Raw genomic sequence first — 25,967 nt, 5'->3', positions numbered from 1 at the left:
TATAAAAATCACTACGTATTATATACTTATTTTCTTAGTATTTTCATCCAACGAAATAATAATAGTATTTCACATCCAATTATTCTATTATTAAATAATTCTAAAAATTCTAAATAATAAAAACGACTACATGCGTGTGTGTGTGTGTGTGTGTGTATATATATATATATATAGAGTTGTGATCAATGTCGAACCAATTTTAAAGACCGAACTAGAGACCAAATCTGGGCCATTAGATCTAGTTTTTTTGATGAGATGTGCTGCTGCGAAAATTTTTTCTGTATAGGTTTATTACTTCATTCTGTACCTAATACCTTGAAACTACAATATGTTTTTACTTGCTTCCATTAGGTTTTGAAATGATTCAACATATGTTTCATTCAAATTCATTGACGTGGGTTTTTGCTTGATTAACATTTAAAAATGAAATTTATTCAAGTGAGTTTATTACTTCATTTAGGAACGTTATTACTTCATTGGATAAGATTTTTACTTCATTCCAGTAGGACTTCAAATGCTTCTACACGTAATTCATTCCAATAATTTATTACATTATTCCATGTGTTTATTAAACCAATATTAGCGTCATGGCGGTGGTGATAGATATTGTAGAGAGAAAGAACGGCACGCGACGGCGAAACCACATTTACGTACTTGGAATGAAGTAAAAACCTACTAGAATGAAGTAAAAACCTAGTAGAATGAAGTAATATATTCTGGAACGAAGTTAAATCTTCGTAACATGTTAGTATGACTTATTTACCTTCGGATGAATTAAAATAGGCACGTGATGAAGGCGAAAATAATTTATAAATTTCTGTATCTTATCCATAAAAAACTAGATCTAAAAGCCCTAATTTGGTAGGGTTCGGTGGTTCGGTCTTTAAGAGTGGATTTGTGGATAATGGGACTCTATATATATATATATAACACCATTTATAACCATCCAATGTCTTATATAGACGGATGAGATTGAATTGTAGGAATAGAGTACGGATTGCTTGGTTATTCACAAATTGTTGCTTACAAGGGTAATTCTGTCTTTTAGCTGAAATTAAAAATGATACGGGAATGGAAAATCCTGGTATCCACTCCGCAATAACTCTCTCCACTAACTTGAAAACTGAATCGACCATTCTCTCTCCTCAATCGACCTTTCTCTCTCCACATCATTAATCACCTACCGATTTCATTCCTAAATAACAATAAACCCTAGGTTGATGATTGTTTCACTCAACTGCGGCACTTTTTGTTGGCTGCGCTGAATGAGCACGATGGGATATCCATCACTAGTTTGACTTCCATCGCGGTGAAGCTCTGCGTTGTTTTTTTCCGTCGCGTGAAATTCGTCGTCCGACATTGCTGCCTGCGAATGATCCTTTAGTTCGATTTCCTATTGATTATTGCTTAGTCTTATTGCTTAGTGATTATTTAGGTTTTATTGAGTGTTGATTGTTGTTATATTCCTTATTTTCGGACTGCTTAAGCAATCCAAATGTTCGAATTCATCACCATGCCTCGAAAATTCTGTTTGTTTATTGATTCTGTTGATTGGTTGTTGCTTCTATAGCAACGTTAATTGCTACTTGCCAGAGCAAATTGTTGTTGTTTTTCATATTAATGTATTCAAAATTGCTTATTCATACCTAGTATTTGCTTTGTTTGTGGTTGTTTATTCTAGAATCTATAATTGATGTATCACTTTCTGGATTGCATTTGTATTACTTGGTTTTTGCTTGTTATGTCTTTGTAATTGCTTGATAAAAAGGATTGCTACATTTAGAACTTATTCGTATTGGGTCAGATTCTTGTGTTGCGAATCTCATCTGGTATGGTTTCTTATCGGATATATGTCTCTTGTTTTGAAAGTCAGGATGATGTTGGGTACGGTTCCTACAAACTAATTATGCTTGATCGAGCCGTAGTAATTCTTGGCTCTATTATATTGTTTGCTTGGTTGAGCCTTAGAAATTGCTTTGTAATTGCTTGATCAAGCTGGGTGCTATTATATTGTTTGCTTGATAGAGTTGTAGTAATTGCTTGGTTCTAATATATTGTTTGCTTGATCGAGCTGTAGTAATTGCTCCAACAAACTTATGACGCTTGATTGAGCCTTAGTAATTGCTTGGTTCTAATATATTGTTTGCTTGATCGAGCTGTAGTAATTGCTCCAACAAACTTATGACGCTTGATTGAGCCTTAGTAATTGCTTTGTTCTATTATGATTTTTGCTTGGTTGAGCCTTAGTAATTGCTTTGTTCTATTATGTTTTTTGCTTGGTTGAGCCTTAATAATTGCTTGGCTCTGATATATTGTTTGCTTGGTTGAGCCTTAGTAATTGCTTTGTAATTGCTTGATCGAGCCGTGTAATTGCTTGATCAAGCTGGGTGCTATTATATTGTTTGCATGATAGAGTTGTAGCAATTGCTTTGTTCTAATATATTGTTTGCTTGATTGAGCCGTAGTAATTGCTCCAACAAACTTATGACGCTTGATTGAGCCTTAGTAATTGCTATGTTCTATTATGATTTTTGCTTGGTTGGCAATAGATTCAGTACAATTTGTAAATCTGGTGAGGTGTGCTTGCTTGACAGTACACAGAGTGGAGGCTTCTTGTAACTAAATATGACATTGTGGTTGAAAAACTGGTATGCACCATGCAAAAAAATAAGGATGAAAATGCATATTGCAATTTGCATGTTGAGTTAACCTTTTTTATACAGTTTTTGGAGCACAACAAGTGTGTGAGCTATGGACGGATGCTGAGAAAAGCTATACCTGAACACCTTGAATTCAAGTGGAAAACAAAAGGCATTACCAACGATTGTGGAGTGTTCACTATGCGACATATGGAGACGTATATGGGACTAAAGTTAATGATTGGAAGTGCGACCTTACTAACAAGACATCCAAGTCATTCCAGTTGCTCCTTGAAAAATTCCTCACAGCTATGGTTTATAGTAATGAAAACAAGTTCGTGGATTACATGACGAGGACAACAACAAGCCACCTTGAAGAGGCGCGAAAGAAGGGACCCGCTGATGTTGAAAAGATGGCGGCAGAGTACCCCAAACCTTGAATGGTGAATGATTTTGTTTTGGAAAAATGACAATAACTGTTATGTTTTGAATTTATTAGGGATATTGGTTTGTTTTGGTGCAGTCATTGTTGGCTTTAGAATTTCTTTTTTGGTTGTGCCTTTTGCATAATAACATGCATAGAATAATATGCTAGAACACTTTAATATAGGCAAACAAAATAAAGTATTAATGATTTGCAAACCAAGCAAATGCTACAACGCAGACAAGCAAAATAAACTTATAAACCAAGCATTGTATAACACGAATTCAATGTAGATTATAAAGTACATCAAACACTAGTCGAATAGAATTAATTACAAATTGACATGTTATATATGTTAAGCAATTAGAAAAGAAGAAGCAAGCACCAAAATAAATGTAACCAAGCAATATGATATAAGAAATATCTAACACCTTCTAATACAAGTAATCTGTCGCACAAATTTTCTGTGTTAATCATAAAGCGAGATAAAGCAAAGCCGTATTAAACCAGATTAATGGGTAGTCGAATTGTATTGATAGTATGTAAAAGAACATTAGTAAAAATTAATACAGTATAAAATGTCATGCAATATGCGATTAATCATTTTGGTTAGAATATTATTGACAAATTCGGAATACAGACCACTAATAAGTAATTTTAAACTACTAATTAAGCAATAATAAACATGTAACCAAGCACGATAATATTCTACAACTGAATTCAAATAAGAAAACAAAAAACTAAATTAAGAAAGCAATCTATCACAATGATATACAATTGTGGATTCAGTGGTCAGCAATAAAAATAAAGTAACTAAGCAAACTGATATACGTAGTTCCAGGTAATTATTGACTATTTTTTTTCTTTTTGTTTGCCACAATTCTTAGAGTTGTGGTGACATAATTCACGACATTTCACACAACTACGCTTTGGTTTGCTTTGCAGCATAATAGACTTATCTTTTTGCTACACAAGACGGTTGTCATAGTCGCTGCACGAACCTTTGGTCCTCACCACATCCAGTGGCTGAACTTCAACTACATTCGATCTTCCAATGAAATAGAAATCTTCAATTCTTTTCCTTTTCTCAGTAACAAGCGAAAACGGGGAGTTGCTCTTTATTCTTTTCCCAAAATCTTGCATTACGGCTGAAAATTCTTCGATGGTTTCAACAACAAACACTGCCATGCAATTTCAGCCCCATTAGTAAGCAACATAACATATTTAACTAAGCAATCTGACTTACGAATTCTGTATGGTATAATACAACAGTTCATGCTCTAAATTATTATAACACATCAAATATGAACTCCCTGAGATTTAGTCACAAATTCATAAACTTCATTTACGAATTCAATTAGGAAGATACAAATTCGATACTTCATATATCAAATTCATGAAATTGATTTCACATATCAAAATTCACAATTCCACGATTACATTAAATTGATCAATCATTTTGAACATTATTGACGAATCCGGAATACATGCCACTAATAAGCAATTTTAAACTAGGAATCAAGCAATATTAAACATCTAACCAAACACGTTGATATTCTACAACCGAAGTCGAATAAGAAAGCAAAAAACTAATGTAATAATCAACTATCACAATGATATGCAACTGCCGATTCAGTGGCCAGCAATAAAAATAAAGTATAGAATATTTGGTTCCACGTTTCCTTGTGTCGAAACCAGCTTCACGAGCATAAGTGTCGTAGAAAGCAATTCAGTCGTCCAAGCCGTTGAATTTCTTGCCAATGAATGATTTTACTTTGTTAGGGCATTCAGGCACACAAGTAACTGCATATGGTACAGAATAAACAATTTCTATAAAAGAGGAAAGCAGTACACGGTACTAAATCAAGCAAACATAACTACATATGATACAACATAAATAATTTCTATAAAAGAGGAAAACAATACAAGGTACTAAATCAAGCAAACATGAGATTCAAAATCAGTGTTAAATAAAAGAACAGCAAGCACTTTCATGCTAGCACACACAGTATTTAAAGTGATAGAATTGGTCGTCGATTATTAATTTGAGACAACAACCAGAGATATTTTAACAACTAACATATGCAAATCAGTGTTAAATAAAAGCACAACAAGCACTTCAATGCTAGCACACACAATATTTAAAGTGATAGAATTGGTTCAATTATTAATTTGAGATAACAACCTGAGATATTTTAACAACTAACATATGCAATTTCAGCCAATACGTAAGCAACATAACATATTTAACTAAGCAATCTGACTTACGAATTCTTTATGGTGTAATAGAACAACTCATTTATGAATTCAACTAGGAAGATACAAATATGAACTCCGTGAGATTTAATCACAAATTCAAAAACTTCATTTATGAATTTAACTAGAAAGATACAAATTCAGTAGTTCACATATCAAATTCGTGAAATTGATTTAACATATCAAAATTTACAACTACACGATTACATAAAATTGAATCACATATCGAAAACCAACAAACTGTAACAACACAATTACACGATTACACGATCAGAATTGCTTCTTACCGTCTACAAAATCAGTGAAATGGATGTCATCGGGAACATCATTCTTCATGGATTGACTACTGACTGTAGATTGAAGGAAGAATTATAGAGAACAAATTGAAAATAGCGCTGGAGATTAAAAGATTTGCAGAGACTGAAAATACCGATTGCGGTTCTTTGCTAAAGATTTGATAGATTAATATCAAAAAATAGAAGAAAGAGAGAAAGGGGAAAGACCGTGTTTTACGTTTAGAGAGGAACGGCTGAATTGAGATTTCCAGTTATAGCCTTTTGCATTTTTTAATTCATTTTTAAAAATAATTGAAAACTGCCAAGTGGCATATTAAAATCGCATCTCTACCAAAATCTAACGCCTCAGATTGGTGGCACAGTGTCACCCAAAATACCGTTGTCATTTTAGCATTCTCCTATATATATATATATATATATGGAGATGATCAAAACAAGTATGTGTTTAAATAAAGAAATGCAGCCCAAATCTTGGCCCTAGGATTAGATGATCTAATGGTCAATAATTAACCCAAAACACGGAAGGTCATAATTAAGTAGTTTTAGGTCATATTATAAGATTTGGATTTATGTCATGTTAAGATCATTTTAGGTCATGCTTTGTTAGCATGACCTAAAAATAAACTAACTATGACCTAAAAATGTCTTACGTATGACCGTGTTCTGCATTTCTGTATTTAAATCTGGTCTTCATAGATCAAAACCCTATATATATATATATATAGGGATGTATTCAAATACTTTTTCCATCTTTAATACTTTTTCCTTCTTAATCTCTACCATTTATTTTCCAGATCTTAGGGCTGAAATTAGAGCCTAATTTAATAATTTTTAATCATTAAAAAATTAGAAAAGGGTGTTTAGGAGATTCACATGCACGTCTGTTATGGAAAGTCCAAGATTTACTCATTCTCAAAATATTGCCGTGATTTTACTCAAATATATCTCTCTTCTTCACCGATTAATTTCCCTGTAATTAATCTGACGAATTTTGAGAAGTCCAAGCCATAATCTGACGATTTTTGCATAATTTTGAGAAGTCGTTGATAATTATATTTTGTCGGAGCGTCACTGTAATTTCTTCTACAATGCAAGAAGGTTGTTCTTCTCCAATGGAAGAAGATTATTCTTCAACAATGGAAGAAGGTAATCTTTTTAGAAAAGTCTATGAATATTCTTTCCATGTTTCCTTTATTCCCAAGGAGAGACACAATCCTTGTGGCTTGTATGTAGTCTATAGGGCTTAATGTGATCGTTTCCTAATTGTATCAGTTTTGATTGGTGCTACTACCACAATCGTGTACTAGGTGCAAGAGTTTAGTTATGGTCTCGGCTAGGGTTTAGAAATCCGGGCGGCCAGGGTGTTATTTTAGTAGATAAAATTAATGTAGACTTAGTACTGTGTAATTTAAATTTTAAAACATATAATGCACGTTTTATATTTCGTAATGCGTATGTGTAGCTGAGACTTGTTTTTTGTTATTGTATACAGTGGTTGTTGTTCCTGATTGTTATTCAGATTTGAAGCCTGTGGTTGGGCAGAAGTTCAAATCACTAGATTTTGGTTTCGCGTTCTATGATGTGTATGCCCGTGCTGTTGGTTTTGATACGCGCAAATCACGACTCTCGGAATCACGACTCTCAAATCACTAGATTTTGGGCCATCACGACTCTCGAAATTGTCCAATGCTTAAAGAGATGGAAAAGGAGAAAGAGCTGCGTAAGAGAAAGAGGAAATGTTGATGTATTTTGAATCTCACAACATTATTGCTTTTGTTTTGGGATTAGGCTTATTATTGTTTTCGATGTCTTAACACTGTCAACTTGTTTTTGGTAATGATTGCTCATTTAATTGGTATTTGTGCATTATTAATATTTAAATGTTTCATTATTAATTTGTAGTACTTAGTTATTTTTCACCCTTAGTAGAAAACACTATTTTTGTGGAAACGCTATTTAAATTAAAACTAATAATCATGCATTACTGAAATGGTATCATACATTATTATTATAGAAGTAGTACATTACTCAAATAGTATCATCCATTATCATCCCATGAACGTGCATTATTAAACATATTACTTTCATTATTTGTTTACTTACATCGATTATATATTGAGTTTGTTGTAAAATATTATAAAGTTTACTACTTTTGTTCTACATTATTTCCTTAATATTTTACATCATCAAGCAGTAAAGTGACATTATTAAGTTTTTTGGAGTCATTACAAGTGTGGTGCAGAACACAGTAGTAACAAAATATCTAACATCTTGCAACATTTTTCAGCACAATGTATACTGTTCCAAAACATTCCACGCCACAAATCCGCTATTCCCCCTTCCAGCATGAGTTATCAAAAAAAAAAACTTCTAGTTCATATCAAAATAAAAATCCTTTCCAATCAGCCATCAGAATATCACTCGATCCCATAATTCTCGACCCACCTTTCGAAGCTGAACTTTGCCGGCTTAACCATCCAATGCTTGGTGGCTAGAGTTTGGTTGGTTCCAGTTTTTGAGTTATATGGAGAAGTAATCAGAGCCGTTGCAAACTTCATTCGCAACATTTCAAGGCTCTTTGTCCCTTTTGCACTTAGTGCGCACTCCCAATTCTTTTCCCGCTCTCCTAAGTAGGTCTCCATATGCCTCATCGCATAGACCCCCGTGTCCACGGTGCCGCTGTTGTTCCTCCAAGGCATTGTCACGACATGCGCATTACATTTTCTCACCTTTGCCGCCATTTTTGGATCCTTGGACTTCGTAAGTGATGCTGCGAAGAACATCATCCACTGCCTCGTCAATAGCCAACCGTGGATGCTTGGATGCTGGCCAGAAAAAATACAACAGTGAATTTCAGTAATGTATAACAATAACTGTATAATGTACATAACTGATTATATAATGATGTTGACAGTGCATATAATAATGCATAATTTCAACCTAATAATCCAATAAATGTACAACTAATACATTACCACATACATCAATAATGACCTACAAAAATCAAATAATGCATAAAATAAAACACAAACATGTGTGCTAATTGGAATAACACACCTCCAAACCAAAAAAATGAACAATAATGTACAACAACGCTTACATAATGCATAAGATTTAACCAATATTTAACCAATAATGACTGCAAGCAATTTACTAATCCTTATAAACCACTAAGCAATAATGCTCAATTCCAAACAAATAAGCAATAATGTTGAACGCCAACGAAATAATGCAGCAAATGAATAGAATAATGTGTCAGACATGGACAACACTTCACCCAACAATTAAACAAAGATGGAATAGAGATCAAATGCAAAAACAAAGAACAACAATGTACCAAAACCAATAAATAATGCATCGAACTAAGGTACAAGATACTTTCAGCTTTTTAAAAAGGAACAACATTCTCACCTTCGGTCTGCGTAGGCTGGTTTTTGAAGGGGCGTCCTCTTTTCGACATCCCGAAACTGAGAGACACAACATAAATAGAAACCACTTTAGATTTTACACCAACATCGCAGCTAATTCATCAATAGGAACCACCAGAAACACTAAACTCAAACTCTTAGGTATACAGAAAAATTCGACGAATTCAGGACGACTTCAAACCAAATACAACTCAGAAACCAACAATATACTTCAAAATTAGCATAACCATAAATCTAATGCTAACAATTTCATCTTTTTCCCCCAAAATCGAACTAAATCGAACTAAAAATCGTGACTTTAGAAGCGCACCATATTCGAAAATCAAAGCAGAATCGTCGACTGGCGATGCGCGCGAACTGAAACTCGAAATTGGAGACTCCGAATTGTCAACCGACGTCGCTTTTCTCGTCGAGAACGGATGTCACGCCTTGGTCTCAACTTTTTCAGCGGCGGCTAGGGTTTGAGTATGTTTTGAAAAAGAAGAGAATTTGTTTGATCGTGGTTTGATGGGATGGAATGAGAGAGAGTGTAGGGAGACAGAAGGTCCATGAAAATCCCGCTTAATTATCGGAACTTCCGTTTTGAAACGTGTTCCAACCATTATATGATTACTATTATACCCTCATAATGCACAAAATGTAACCAATAATGCAACACGGGATTAATTGCAGAAATTTAATCTGGACAGTCCATTAATCTAATCCAATGGATGATATTAAGAAGGAAATAGACACTAAGGATGGAAAAGCACCCTAATGCTCCCCTATATATATATATATATATATATATATATATATATATATGGTGTTGAGTTACATGCATATATACTTTATTTCTTAGTGTTATCATCGACAATTTAATTATAGTCATTCACATCCAATTGCTTTATTATTAAATAATTTTTAAAATTTTAGAATATAAAATGACTAGATGCATATATATTATTTTCTTAGTGTTACTATCAAACGAAATAATCATAGTCATTCACATCCAATTATTAGATGAATTTTGAAATTCTAAATTAAATAAACGACTACATGAATATATATTTAACTTCTTAGAGTAATGGTCATTAAACATAATAATCATAGTCCTTTTCATCCAATTACTTTATTATTAAATAATTTCTAATATCTTATTATGAAAAATGACTACTTCATATATATTTAATTTAATTTCCTAGTGTTATCATCTGACGAAATAATATCATTATTCCGCGTATAATTATTTATTACTCTTTAAATAATTCTTAAAATTTTAAGTTGTAAAAACGATTATATGCATATATACTAAATTTCTTAGTGTTGTTAGCAAACAAAATAATCATAGTCATTCACGTCCAATTATTAGATAAATTTTAAAATTCTAAGTTATACGAATGACTACATGAATATATACTTAATTTGTTAGAGTTATGATCATTAAGTAAAATAATCATAGTCCTTTTCATCCAATTATTTTATTATTATATCTTACTATAAAAATGACTACTTTATATATATTTAATTTCTTAGTGTTATCATCTGACGAAATAATATCATTTTTTCGCATATAATTAATTTTTACTCTTTAAATAATTCTTAAAATTTTAAGTTATAAAAACGATTATATACATATATGCTTAATTTCTTAGTGTTGTTATCCAACGAAATAGTACTCCTATTATTTTGTACTATTCCATTATTTTATTATTGTACTTAATTCTTAATAAACAATTTAATTTGATATTGATTAACTTTACAAATTTAATAAAAGGGTAATTAAATAAAGGAATAATAGCTGATAAAAAATCAGTTTAAATAAAAATCAATTTAATATTTAAGGATAATTTTGTATATAATTTTTGTCAATATATCTTTACTCAATTTTCCCCCACTAATGGCCTAATCTAGCAAGTTCTCGTACTACACTAATAATAAGTAATATTCGATTATCAGTTTATAGTATTAATTATAATAACATTATATGGTATAGTATATGCATCATTAATAATTAAATATATCAAGTAATGGCATTTTGCTACACGATATCAAACTATAGCCTTCTTTGAACTTGTGATATTGTATAGCCGTTGGTAATTCTGATAATCATAACATTATATACTCCTCATTTTATAAATTTCTATTAACTCATTTGATCTAGCATACGTATTTGTTTACTACTAATTCAGTTATTCTTATTATTATTTGGAATCGCAATTAGATATGATGGGAGTACATTATAATCATATGGTTATACTTAATCCAATTCGGATAATCGTTACGTATAATAGGGGTACATTATAATCATAGGAGTACAATAGACTTGCATACTTAATTAGTTGAAGATTAATTATGCTGTGCATGCCTTAAGGCTTAAGTTTAAGGATCCGATAAAAATTAGTTTTGGGAAATAGAGTTGTAATTATTATAGAGAGAGATTGATAGGAAAAGGGTGAATATGTAAAAGAACTTGAGCACTATCTAAAACTATAATCTTATTATATTATTGTGTACAACTATTTACAAAAATGTCCTTGTATTATGGCCGCATAGCATTACTTTTGATTATATTATCTTCCACACCTGACGACCTCTCAACCTCCATCATTATCACTTCAATCTGCAAATAAGCAAATGGTAGAAAAAAATAAATTTTCTTCTCGTATTTGGGATATAAATTCACTACACACCTATTTTTCCAAGCCAGACAAAATACCAAAAAATAAATACTCCACATCTTTTTTTTCGATACATTATTTAAGAAAATTGTGTTTATTAAGTCAAATAAAATAGAAAAAGTAAAATAAAAGAAAGAATAATGTAAATATAATTTAATTGTTTGCTTTTAGTTAAAAAGAGAAATGACTCAAGTAATTTGAGACAATTCAAAATATAATAAGATTCAACTAATTTAACTAAAGGAGAAGAAGATTCGAAACGCAATCTAACAACAGAATTGTTTGGGAAGTGATCATAATTTATCTGTTTTCAATATATGTTTCTTACTACGTAACTTTCAACTTATGTTTCTTAGTATGTAATCTTCAATTTTCGTTGCTTAGAGCATCCGTAGCAGTGCCCCGTCTGTTCGTGCAAGCGGCAGGGACACCACTCGTCCGCCAATGCATGTCGTCCGTCCGTGCCAGCGGCACGGCGCAACTCTTAAATAAGAGCATGTTCGTGCCGCTGAGCAGGCTGACGTGACGGCATGCGATTGGCCAACGGCAATTTCGATTTTTTTTTTGTAATTTTTTTTAAAAAATTTGAATTTAATTTAAAAAATCATTTTTAAATAAAAAAAATATTTTCCCACTTCTCAATAAATTATATCCGTTTTTTCACACTTTTAATTTATTTTTCAATTTTTTCCCCCAAAATTCACATTTTAATTTTGTATTTTTATTTTTTACGATTTTTAATTATGTAATTTTTATTTTTTAGGATTTAATTATGTAATTTTTATATTTTAATGTATTTTTATATTGTAGAAATATTTTTAGTAATTAAAGTATTTAAATTGAATAATAGAATAGTGGGACCCTTGAGCTTGTCCTTGCGGAAGAGCACGGATGTGGGTGTTGTGCTCTTGCCTAAGGACAAGGATTAAAAGTGGGTCCAGGCCCACCTCCGTGGTCTTAAAATAAGAGCACGGATGGGGATGCTCTTAGTAAGTAACCTTTAATTTCTGTTACTTATGTAACTTCCAGTTTATGTGATAAGCCCTTCAATCAAAGCATAAATAGATGGAATGTGCTCACAAGTCGTGGAGGAATTCAATGACACCTTATGTGATCACGAAAATCAAAGTTTGACTAGATGACAGCTCACACTCAATCACAAGTGGTGGTGGAATCCGTGATCACGAAAATCAAAGTTTGACTAGATGACAACTCACCGTATATCACAAGTGGTGGTAGAATCTAATGACATCCCATGTGATCACGAAAATCAAAATTTGACAAGATGACAAGTCACTCTCTATCACAAGTGGTGGTGGATCCAATGACATCTCATGTGATTACGAAAATCAAAGATTGGCTAGATGACAAACCACTCTCCTATCACAAGTGGTGGTGGAATCCAATGACATCCCATGTGATCACAAAAATCAAAGTTTGACTAGATGACAAGTCACCCTCTATCACAGGTGGTGGTGGAATCCAATGACATCCATGTGATCACAAAAACCAAATAGATTACAAGTCACTCTCTATCACACGTGGTAGTGAAATCTAATGACATTCCATGTGATAGTGGTGGAATCTTATGTTTAACAAATAACTTCTATATATTTACCTATATGCTTCACGAAAATTACACACAAGTCCTCTCACAATTATTGAGTCAACTCTCCCTAAAAAATGTCACCAAGTTCTAATTTTGAAGCTTCCAATCTTCTTGAAGACAATGAATGGGAAGAAAAAATTGTTGAACAAAATCAACAACTCGATCAACTAAACGAGGATATAGCTATTTGGCCAACAATCCTGTCTTCACAACCTACAACCCAGGCGGTTAGAGCTAGGAGATACATTGAAAGGAAACGCGAGGAGGGTCATGATACTATTTCGAGCAATATTTTGCTGAAGATCCAATCTATCATTTACATTTTTTCCGAACAAGGTATCGCATGCGAAAAGTCGAAAACCTTTGTTCGAAAAAAATAATCACTTCAAAAAACTCGCTAATTAGTGACGGATAATTCCGTCACTAACTAGCAAAATTTAGGCACCTAACATGATTAGTGGCAGAATAGGTATTGGCAGGTGCGTCATTAAAAAACTTGTCACTATATAAAACTCAATGGCGGAAAACATAAATGGTAAGTTAACATTAGTGACTGACAGTTTTCAGTCATTTTGTCTATCACTAATTCTTTAACTAACTGTCGCCGTCACCATTCCTTCACTAATTGGCATTTTGTTTGTAGTGAACGAACAATCTCGTCGAGACCGACAACTTTTTTGTGCAAAAGCGTGATGTTACTGGTCGGCTTGGTATGTCTGCAATTCATAAATGTATAGCAGCGATGAGGATGTTGCCCTACGGGACGACGGCCGACTTGCATGACGGATATTTGAGAATGAGCGCACAACTCATTCGCAAATCTCTCATCAAGTTCGTTAAAGGAGTAATTTCTAACTTCGGCGATAAGTACTTGTGAAAGCCCACCGAAGAAGACTTGACAAGACTTTTGCATATTGGAGAACAACGTGAGTTTCCAGGCATGTTGGGTAGTATTGACTGCATGCATTGGGAATGGGAAATTGTCTCACTTCATGGACTGGACAATATGCTGGAAGAAGCGGGAGTCCGACAATCATCTTGGAAGTAGTAGCATCTCAAGATCTGTGGATATGACATGTTTTGTTTATAACTCCAGGTTCGAGAAATGATATTAATGTGCTTGATCAATCTCCTAGTTTTGATGATATTTTGGAAGGTCGAGCACCGAAGGTCAATTAAAAATGGCCACGAAAAAAATATATGGGGTATTATCTTACTGATGGTATATATCCTCAATGAGCGGCATTTGTCAAATCTATTCCACGTCCACAAACAATGAAGCACAAGTTTGCCCAACATCAAGAGTCCGCGCGAAAAGATGTTGAGCGAGCTTTTGGTGTTTTGCAAGCTCGTTTTGCTTTTATCAAATGTCCATGTCTTATTTGGGATCGTAATATTATGGAGAAAATAATGATTGCTTGCATAGACGAAAGAAGCACGGATTCGAACTATTGTGATTCAACAGAATTTATTCAAGATCGACTTGGACAACACAGAATAATGATTTCATATATTCTACGAATAGGATTGCGAGTCTAGCTTCTTACATGAAAAATAATGTCCAACTTCTAAACAAATTGCAATTGAAGGTCTAGTTTTGGTTGAGCATATATGGGCATAATTCAAGATCGACTTGGACAAAGCTCTGCTAAACGATTTGGTTGAGAATATATGGGCATAATTCGACAATTGCAATTGAAGGTCTAGTTTTCATCTTATGCATAAATACCAATTATGTATTTTCAATTTCGTATTTCAATTATTGTAATTTATGTTTTTTAAGTTTGTCTTTATAATTTTTAATTTGTGATTTATTGTGTTTTATTATGCAATAATAAATACTATTCATTTAATAATATTACTATTAAAAAATAATATAAAAGAAAATATATATTAGTGTGGTTGTGTGGTTATTGATAAACCATTAAAATGGATCTGATTGATTTGGATGAAATTGATGATGTGAAAAATGATGTGCAGGAGATAGAAATGAATTAAATATTGAAAAAGTGAATGGTTGAGTTGGGTAGGATTGGATGGTTGCTAAGACCTTCTCCCTATACATCAAAAATGAGTTTTGGTGTAGAAATCTTCTCTAACCTTACACTAAACTCAAACTCATTTTTGGGTTTTTTTTGTGAAACAACAACATATTTGGTGTTATTGCAAAAGTCTTGTGAGACAAAATCCCAAAATGGTGTAAATATTAAATTTGGTGTAAATGGTTGGAATAAAATTATTTTTTAGTGTGACATACATTTAAAAATGTGTTTGAGTTTGATATAAATGATTGTAGATGACCTAATAAACATGGTATTAATGAGTTTGCGGTTGAATAGTAGAATAAATTAGGAAAAATTGTTTAAAAAGTCACAAACTTTGGGAAAAGTTTGGTTTTTCCTACAAACTATAAAAGTTGTGCCTAAATCACGAACTTTATCGGATCATGCAAATTTCCCAAATTACCGACCTGACGACATATTTCCGTTAAAAACTTATCACACGTGGCATGCCGGAGGCGTGACATGGCAAAATTTTTGACTGGGCACAAAACGACGTCGTTTTATGTTTTTTTTGTTGAATCTTCTTTACACATCACCAATTTCATCACTAAACCGTTTGTCGACAATTTCACTCTTGTCGATTACGTTTTCGGTCGATTGAATTGGGATTGCGCTTTCGAAATCAGCCAAAAAGTGGTTATATTACCTAACTTTAGGGTTAAGCCAGAAATTTTGCCAAGTCATGCCTTCGTCATGCCACGTGGGATAAGTTTTTAACGCAAATATGCCGCTGGGTCGGGTAGTTTGGGAAATTTGCACGATCCGATGAAGTTCATGATAAAAAGAAAAACCAAACTTTCCCCAAAATTTATGACTTTTTAGGCAATTTACCTAATAAATTAATATTCCTAAATCCAATTTATACTGGGCCCCACAAGTAAAACTGATGCAGCATTGAAATTTGCAAAGTTTGGCACAAGGTGGAATCAACTCAATATATCAATATAATATTGCTATTCAATGGTTTTCATTTTAGGAAATACATTACTTGTTTTATTTGTAATGCGACAATTGAAAAGAGGAGAATATTTTATTTTGAATAAAAAAGGAGAGTATTTATTCAATTAACAATACTCAAATAAAAATATTGTAGTATATTAAATTGAAACATGAATAAAACTTTTTATAAAATTTATATAAATTTTAATTTTTTTTGAATCAATACAAAATAGAGGTGAAATATTGTACTACTTCCTCCGTCTTGGCTAAGATGACACATTCCTTGGCCGGCACGGAGTTTTTAGAGTTACTCCCTCTGTCTGCGAATAGAAGTCCCGGTTCACTTTTACCATAAATGTTAATAGGTCCCACCTTCCATTAACTTTTTTCACTCACATTTCATTTAAAACTAATATATACAAGTAGGACCCATATTCCACTAACTTTTTTCCACTAGCTTTTTCTTAACATTTCTTAAAACTCGTGTCACTAAGAAATTGGACTCCTAATGACGGACAGAGGGAGTATTAGTTAATGTGTTTAATTGGAGAGAGAAAATGTGAGTGAAAGTATTAAAAGAGAGTGAAAGAAAGATGAATATTTTAATAGGAGTGAGAAAAAGTAGTTGAGTGTATTATTTGGAGAGAGAAAGTTTTCAAAAAAAAATAAATGTGTCATCTTAGTTGGGACAAACTAAAAAGGAAAGCGTGTTATCTTAAGTGGGACAGAGAGAGTATAATTTATGTATTTACCTCTCTATTATTTTACTATTGTTCCTTACACTTATTTTGGACATTCCATTTAAGGATGTCAATTGGGTCTATCCATCGAGTTTTGGGGCAACCCTATTCAGGTTATGGGTTAATTGGGTGTGGGCTAATCAGGTTATAGTTTCTTTCAAATTATAAAAGTTCAACCATAATCCTAAAAACTTGGATTGCGGGCTACATTGACATTCACTCCTTTTTACACATTTACCAAACAGGACAAGCCATTTTCAGTAATTCTTAAGGGATTTTTGGCTAATCTCATTTAAAATAGCTTATAAGAGCATCTCCAATGCAAATAGGTCAGCCATAGGCCAGCCCCTCTCTCTCCCTGCCACGTCAGCAGCACCCACCTGCCACATAAGCCGCAATAAAAATAATTCAAAATATACTACATTTACGGAATTAAAATTACGATTAAATTACCGAATTAAATTTACGAGACATATACGGGAAAATTCATTAATTTTATTTAAATTAAAAAAAGTACATTAACTAAAAATACATTAAAACTTTAACTAAAAGTACATGTTTCTGTTTTAGGTCTTAATTTTGTATTGGGCTAGTTGTTGTTGTCCATCATGTTTATATAGTTTTTAAAAATTAAAAAAAAGAATTAAATAAAATTAAAAAATAGCGCTGGCCGATCGGCACGCCACAATGGTGGCCAGCGCTACACCATCGGCTAGCCCACGCCGAAATTTTGGCCGATTTCCCGCTGGCCTACTCCAATGGTTCGGCTAGCTGACCGGCTAGCGACGCGAATCGGCTAGCCGGCATTGGAGATGCTCTAAGATTTAAGGGTTTATTCCTATAAAATATTCATAAATTGTCAAAATGTAAGTAATTGAGTTTATAAATAATCTATTTTATATTATAAATAAGTTTCAATAGCTTTGGTTAACTCCACTACTATAGAACGGATAGAGTACATCATAAAATCAAAGCGAGATTCCAAATGTCAACAGAAAGACTGCAGTTTCACTTTCATTTCATTATCTCAAATACTGGATAATTACATTAAGCCCCAAGCTGATTGATATAGTTATTACATAGCATCTCCACCCATTTCTATACATTTCGATGAATACCAGACAACGACAAAACTCAAAAGAGACAACTATCACTCTACAGCTTCTTTGAAACTAGATGGATCTGAGGTAGATTCCTTCTCAGTGTGATCACTGCTACCAATATCGGACAACAAAACGAGCCCCAAAGCAGACATGCTACTAGCTTCAACATCCTTGGTTCCGACGTATAGACCCTGGCTTCCTGCAGCAACTATGTTATGGCTATCAATGCTGCTGCTTAGGACAGAAGGTAATACCTCTAGCAGTCGCGGATGGGGTTGGTTGGATCTGTTGATGAGCATCCGGAGCGTTTCCCTAGCGCTTTTTTCCACCATAGATTCGCCGTTTGAGAGTAGAGGATCAACAAGATTAGGATTCAACGGAGGGATCGTGGTAGATATAGCAGGACCAGCACTGACTAAATATCCTTGGCCTGATGAGCAGATGTCAACGACAGGAATGTGAACAATAGGGTCGCAGATTAAAGGTGTGAACGTCAGGATTTGCTGTGACGATGGTAATCTAACCAGAGGCTCTGGGAGGAAGCTAGGAAAATCAAAAGGTGGAAGCTCTGTTAGATCTAGCAGTGGTTTTGAGGTTCCCAGACCTGATGATGATAACACAGACGAAAGGGGAGGCAGAGAAAAGGATTCAGTGGACGAAATGGGACCTTGCAGAGCTGATGCAACGGGAGGACACCAGCAGTAGTGAGGAGAAAAAGGAGATGGACTCGACGAAAGAACTTGTGGTTCGGGTCTTGGAAGCGGTAGCTCCCCAGAAGTACCATATACTTCCAAGAAATTTGAAGTTAACGGCGGCAACTCTAGTGTTCCATCCCCATTCACCAGAGTAGGTTTATCTTTCAGAAAGAAATCACTACTTTTTGATGAAGCCTCCAGTAAGGTGCCAATACCTGGAACATTATTCTCACCACGACGCCTCAATTTTTCTCTGGTGGCACTCCTTATGTCAGACAAACTTTTTTGCAGGCCATCTTTGAACGAACTCGATCTAGGACTTAAACAGCCCTGATAAATGAGGTTTGTCTTTGATCCTTGACTGCCACATTGCCTGATGCGTGAACTCTTTAAACTATTGACTGATGAATGAGGATTATGATGTTCGGAAGAATTGGCTGAGCCATCTGAAGGGGTAGCTGATAGCACGCCACTCACTTGAGCATTATTTGCCACTGATCCAGCAAGGTATGACCGAAGATGGCTCACAAAAGAGTTGAGTCGTGACTCGCTAATTCCAGTTAGTTCAGCAAGTGAAGGTTTCTGAGCTAGCAAATCTTTAAACTGTTCAGACAGGAAAATCAAAGTTAAGAAATGTCCAGAGTCGAGATGCATAGATCAACAAGAAACTAGGCTTTTGATATTCAATTCCCACCTTTCTAAGCAATTCATACCCCACAAACAGAGATTTTTCCGAGCACCAAAAATAAGAAACCCCACTGTCCGAGGTCTTCACAAAGAAGGACCTTCCAGACTTGTCAGCAGGGATCTCCTCAATTTCCACATCGGTACACTGAGCCTCAGTACTTAATGTTGCCAGCCTCTCCTCAGAACCATCATCTCCATTAAACGATATTCTCAAATCTGATGTTGGCAGAAGGGTGAGACATAAATTGCCCCTATTTAACAACAAACAAACATACAGTTCAGAAACAACAATCAGCACATGTAGAAAGGAAGAGGCCCCAACTTCCAAACAAAAGAAAAGGTCAATTATTGCCTTCATTTCCCTAGTACCCACTAGTAATAAGAAACTACAGTAAGAAACCATGTCCAAATTTACAAGTAATATAAGCTTCAGGGGACCCAGTTCTGATTTGGCCTGAGCTTTTGTGGAAATCCAACTTTATGATCATTCCCCATACCCCATCTAACTAAAATCGACATACCCTCAAATTTTGAACATTTGCAGTCCGTCTATGTTCTGATTTCTTCAGGAAACAGTTTCAATTCATTTAGACTATGAGCTCATGGCTCAGTTTTTGTTCATGGAGCAGATCAAAACCAAACATGCCACATACGTAATACTATTTTGACTTTGCTATAATTAAGTGTGACATTAACATATAGCACGGTAATTGGTAACCAAATATTTCGTAGATTGAAAAAGTATATTGGTAAAAAAGAAATGATTCCAATAGTAGAGCCAGAGAAAAAGGTTAATTCTTACCACTGCCTAAGTTACTAAATAACACAACGGAATAGCAATCTAGAGGGGTTCTAAATGTGACAATTTTGAAAGACCAACTTAAAGTACTAAACATCACTAAGAAATGTTAAGATTTATTAAGCAAACAATTTCATAAAGTACTAAACCTCACTAAGAAATGTCAAGATTTATTAAGCAAATAATTTCATGTGCTTGCTAATTTCTGTAATCAATTAATAAACACAATCAAAAATTGATTACAAGCAATATGGTTTTATGGAACAGGAAAGAAGAGAAAAAGTTGACATAGTGGATACATATATATACACACATTATACATCTGAATCACATTTAAAAAGCAGTAACAGGCATCAAAGCAGAATGGCACCGATATAATATACAGTAAGTCAGCGAAATCTTGTAGAGCATGATATAATGTAAAAGCATGAAACTACCTTTACTTCTTCTTAATTCAGAGATCATAATAGTCTACGCCCATTTACCTACAAGTAAAAAGAGGTTTTCACTTGGAAGGATGAAAAATGTTTACCATTATCAACAATCTAAAATACAGCACCCTATTTATCCACATAAGAAATTATACGGGGTTAAGATACACTTATTTCTATTTGCTATAGAAACACCACTTGCATCAGGGATAGTGTCATGGAATAAGGACAGAATAGGATAAATAACACAGAAGTCATAATAGCTTGATCCAAACCGGAATAATAGTTTCAGTGAAGGAACAACTCATGATCAGTCATCAGATATATAGAAAGGTAATCAGATATGAAGAGGCTGCTGCTACGATCCCCACTGAACCCAAAGATAACATATTCTCACGCAAACCTTCCCTGGTGTTGCCACATGTCCAAGGCACCTCCTAGATATGAACAAGTCATATCAAGACACAAGGATCTAAAACAGAATCCAGCATTTACTGCCCATCAAGAGGTGAAAACAAATTTCTGAAATTTAAATGTAAAGGCACTCAATGTGAAACCAAAACAAGGTTAGGGATCAAGATGTCAACCACTTTGTGTATAAGGAGATAAATGTGTTATCACATCAAATGAAATTAATATCATCCTATAAAGTAAAATCAGCAATGTGAGGCATAGAGGAATGAAAGAAAGATAGGCTTATGAGTGCTGCGATAAAATTAGAAGATACTATATATTTATTCTACTACACTTAAGAAAGAGAAATGTAAGCATGCACAATTAATACAGCCGCAACATAATATGATTAGCCACAGAAATCGCTCACAATGAAAAAGTATGTTAGTGTAACTGTGTGGCTTATAAGCAACAATTTGAGTGTCCATTGACTGACATTATCACTTTCCAGCATCTACCAAACTACTATCTTCTTTCACTATCCACTGATAAGTTCTTATCTATTTCCTATTGTTACCAAATCTCTACAAATACACAATTTCTTTAGTCTCAGCAAGTTGGTAGCCAAATAACAAGTAGGCTTACAAATCCATTGCACTTGCATGTGATTGGGCATAACAGATATTATCATTAAGATTATTTTTCAATTGATTATGGATATTTCCAGTAATTGATTTCTTATTGATATACAAATTGCTTATTTGGAGAAAACAGTGAACATGCGTCACAGAAATAACTACCCAACTTGTTAGAATTCTGGTATCTTGTGTACAGTTCAAAATACGGATATGGACAATCTTTTATTTGCTCACACTATTAATAAGTTGAAGTGATTTCCGCATACGATGAAATGACTGAACCACAATCGCCCTAACGGAACAGATACTCTTGCAAACTTACCTTACAGATGTTGGAGACAGAAATGTTCCTTGCTTGTTGATCTTTCCGACCCGGAGAGAAACCAGAGGTGCGCACAAGCACCTAGCCAACATGCCAACCTCTGACGGCTCAAAGTGCTGTTGAACAAAAAGGGGTTAGCGTCAATTACACGAACCATTCAAAACCTCGAGTATCACTCTATCTAGTTCTAGATTAACTGAAGAGATGTAACCTTCAAAACATGAAAATGCCAAGCACGCAAAATAACTGGACATACATAAATTCCTGATTGAAATTGATTGCACATAAATACCTGACTAAGGTGAGATAGTAGACCATCCTCAGCCATGGCAGCGGAGACATTTAGCTTGAGCAAAGGCTTCAACCTCTCATCCGCTCGGCATGCCCCCGTCACCTGCAAATCCAATGCGCGAAGCCATTGGATAACCCCCTCTTCTCTCCCGCTCGTCTGCAGCAGCAGATCGGCATCCCTATCCTCCACCAAAATATCTGTCAACCTCCGCGTAACCGACCGATTCGCAAGCTCCGCCGCCTCGTCGAGACTGGAAGAGACATTGACGGAAATACCCCCGCCGGAAACCTGATCGGCGCTATCCACGTCGTCGAATTGTCGATCCTCTGCCGATTGCTGTTTCTCGGAATTCGACATTTCGCAAATCTCAAAAATATTTTGATCAATCCGGATTAGATAGTGCTGCAACGATCGTAATTTCGAATGAGGTGAACAAAAATGATTTGAAGGCGTAGCGTGAATACCGAGAATGTGATTTTAGGGAGAGAAAAATATCTCCTATATTTTGGCTTGGCTGCACCAACCTCAAAAATCAAAAATCAAAATGCAGGGATAAGAGGGCTCCATGTTTTATTTGTAGCAACGACGGACTTGAGGTAAAAAATTAAATCCGGCTCTATTTCTGCTCGGTTCCGCAATTACACGTCAGATGGGACCCACAGGATGTATGCGGGACCCATAAAACACCGCGCCACGTCAGCGAGTGGGGTCTCTCTCTGATGCAAACGAGCAGAATTTGATTTTGTTCGTGGAAAAGAAAATTTACCATAATTGCTGTATGCTGTAGGGCACAGAACCATATAGCTTTGTTAATCGGAAAGAGAAGAAATAATGACGCTACTAAATTGGAGTATTTATTTTTTCTAAGATTTTGCATTGAAAATATTTTATGAATTAATATATTATACTCCTAAGAGAGAAGAGCATGAAGATAAAAAAATAGAGATTGTATTATTTTTATTTTACTAAATATTTTATTATCAATATGATACTTCAAAAAAAATTATGCATATTTGGATTCAAATTTAATACGGAGTACATATTTAGCTTGATGGATACGTACGAACTCTAAGTCCTTTTACTTCCTAATCTAGCTTGAATGTTTTATTACTAAATAAATAACTCGGAAAACGCTGGCCTCAAAAAATATCAGTCCCATAATAGGAGTCACTCTTATTGTGGGCACGGATTTTAAGAAATACTATCTCCGTTCTTGAAAATTTGTCTCGTTTTTTCATTTCCGTCCGTCCCCTAAAATTTGTCTCATTTCACTTTTACCATTTTTGGTAGTGGATCTCATAATCCACTAACTCATTCTTACTCACATTTTAATATAAAACAAATATGTAAAAGTAGACCCACAATCAACTAACTTTTTCAACTCACTTTCCATTACATTTCTTAAAACTCGTGTCGGGTCAATGTGGGACAAATTTTGAAGGACGGAGGTAGTATAAAGAATAGTCGGTTGGAAAAGTTAGTTGAATATGAAAACCACTTTTTTTTAGTATTGATTTTATAAATGTGAGTTAAGTGAGTAAGTGAAATATGACACATACTTACAATTTATAGTAAAAATGAAGTGTGATTCTTATTATTGATCGGACTAAAATGGCAAATTGTGACTCTGGGACGGAATAGTAGCAGTTATGAAGTTACAAACCACCACCATCAATTTGTAACCTTCATATTAATTCACCTTCATGATAGACTTTTAAAATCTGATTTTAAAATACTCTCTTTAATCCATAAAAGGAAGTTAAAATTTATTTGGAAAATGTTGATTTGTAGTATGTCCAACCGTGTTGATTTGTAGTATTGGGGGACTTCTATTATACTACCTAAATTGCCAAAAAAAAAAAAAGCCATTCTCTTTTTGGTGTTCTGACTCAAATATTTAAAAAATTATTTTATTTCGTATAGATTGAAGAAGATACTATTATATACTAAAACATAATGACCAACACCTTTCGATTATTATTAAATTTTTGAAGAGGGTGTCCAACAATTGGACAAGTGGTATATGTGAGCATTAATATTCCCTTGATAGACGGCCCCCTTTGCCGCCCCCCGTGGTATTCGAGCCCACCCCGGAAACCCCCCTTCCCCGGCCCCTGGGATTCTAAATCGACGCATGCCCCGAGCATCCGTAAAAAAAACCCTTCCCGGGGCCCGGGGCGGGCTTTCTTCCACTCTCAAGACCAGAACATCTCGGGGCCCGTTTGGTTACGCGGGAGGAGTGTACTGAGGGGGGGGGCCGGGGAGGGCGAAAACCCGGGGATCCCCGCGGGCATGGGGATCCCCCCGCAGCCCCCGGGCTGCCCCCCTTCCGTCAAACCCCGGGGGGGGGCCACGGGGAAAGAAGGGGGGGAGGGAAACCCTAAAGACCCGGGGGGTTTCTGGACCCTTTTAAGGCCCCCGCAAAGGGTTGCCGTCGCTTCTTCGGCCCCCCAAAATTGCCGCATTCGCCCAACTTCCAGTCCTTCAAAAAAAGAATCCTGCGGGGAACTTTATTTTTCCCCAAGGGGAACCGACCCCGGGCGACCCCGGGCGCCCGTCCCCCGCCCACTTCGACCCGGGACGGGGGGGCGGGGCGCAACCAAAAGGGCCCACCGCCCCCGGGGGGCGTTCCCCACCCTTTCCGGACCTCCTCGTTCCCGTAGCCCTTTCCCCCGGGGGCGAAGGGCTTCTTATGCGCCCCGATTTTCCCCTACATGGACGCCCCCCTTGTTCCCCAACCCGGGGATCGTGGGCACACCTCCAACCACCCCCCACCGGGGCGACTCATCCCCCCGGGCCCCCGGCCCCCGGGGGGCGGACTGGCCCGGGACCCCCCGCCCCCTTTTCCCCCTTTCCCCCCTCGTTCTTCTTCGGCGGGGCCGCGTCGCCGGAACGGAGTATCATCGCCCCCCGGATCGATCTCCATATCATCAAAAGAGGGAAGGGCATCGCCAGAGAACTCGCCCCACCGGGGCACATGAGACGGCCCAAAATCAAGCGAGGGCCCATATACCGCGGCCCCCCCCGGGACCCCCGCACCCCCCTTCCCCCCCATCCCGGGGGCCCTACCTTTTCGGCATCCCCCCCGCCCATCATCCCCATCATTCGGGGCCCCCATCATTTTCCCTAACCCCCCCCCCCCCGGGGGTAACCCCCGCCCCCGACCCCACGGGGTACCCCCGGTTTTCCCCCCAATCGCCCCCCCCGCGCAAACCACCCAAAAAAACATCCCCATCATCCCATTCCAAGGGGTGTTAAATTTGGGCCCCTCTGGGGGTTCATCCGATCCCACGGGGCCGGGGTCCAAAGCCGCTGTCGCCGGGCTGACTCGGTTTTTGTGATCCACCGGAAAAGCTCTTGGGCCCTTTTTATTATTATTATTATTATTATTATTTTTATTATTATTTTGAAAGGGTCTATCTTTCTATAATGGAAGGGTCCTCCCATTTCTATTTCATTTTCACATCATCATTATTTTATTTTAAATTTATAGCGCTTCTATATTTAATATGTTATCAAATTAAATAAATTTAAATGTAAAAAAATATTAATA

General features: G+C 35.7%; 1 protein-coding gene across 2 annotated transcripts; it reads right to left on the bottom strand.

The window, feature by feature from the left end:
• Positions 1 to 18,040: 18,040 nt before the first annotated feature.
• Positions 18,041 to 22,939, bottom strand: LOC125222194. Of its 2 annotated transcripts, XM_048124687.1 has the most exons (5): positions 22,415 to 22,939; positions 22,123 to 22,238; positions 19,547 to 19,790; positions 18,412 to 19,455; positions 18,041 to 18,356 (listed from the first exon to the last, which is right to left on the bottom strand). In XM_048124687.1, exons 1-5 carry the CDS (start codon positions 22,769 to 22,771, stop codon positions 18,210 to 18,212), a joined length of 1,908 nt encoding a protein of 635 aa, XP_047980644.1. In that variant the 5' UTR covers positions 22,772 to 22,939; the 3' UTR covers positions 18,041 to 18,209. The 2 variants fall into 2 exon arrangements, with proteins under 2 accessions (XP_047980644.1, XP_047980643.1); XM_048124686.1 differs by having other exon boundaries at positions 18,041 to 19,455.
• Between the last annotated feature and the right edge of the window lie 3,028 nt (positions 22,940 to 25,967).

The sequence above is a fragment of the Salvia hispanica genome, chromosome 4 (genome assembly GCF_023119035.1).
Source record: "Salvia hispanica cultivar TCC Black 2014 chromosome 4, UniMelb_Shisp_WGS_1.0, whole genome shotgun sequence".
In the NCBI taxonomy this organism is placed as follows: domain Eukaryota; kingdom Viridiplantae; phylum Streptophyta; class Magnoliopsida; order Lamiales; family Lamiaceae; genus Salvia; species Salvia hispanica.
This window is presented reverse-complemented; position numbering and strand designations above follow the sequence as displayed.

Bases quoted from the DNA above. Each gene is read 5' to 3' on its own strand.
- LOC125222194 (XM_048124686.1), bottom strand. From the start codon at position 22,771: ATGTCGAATTCCGAGAAACAGCAATCGGCAGAGGATCGACAATTCGAC. The intron at 22,239-22,414 runs GTATTTATGTGC...TTTGTTCAACAG, and splicing joins TACTATCTCACCTTAGTCAG to CACTTTGAGCCGTCAGAGGT. The intron at 19,791-22,122 runs GTAAGTTTGCAA...GTTGTTAAATAG, and splicing joins CTGTCTCCAACATCTGTAAG to GGGCAATTTATGTCTCACCC.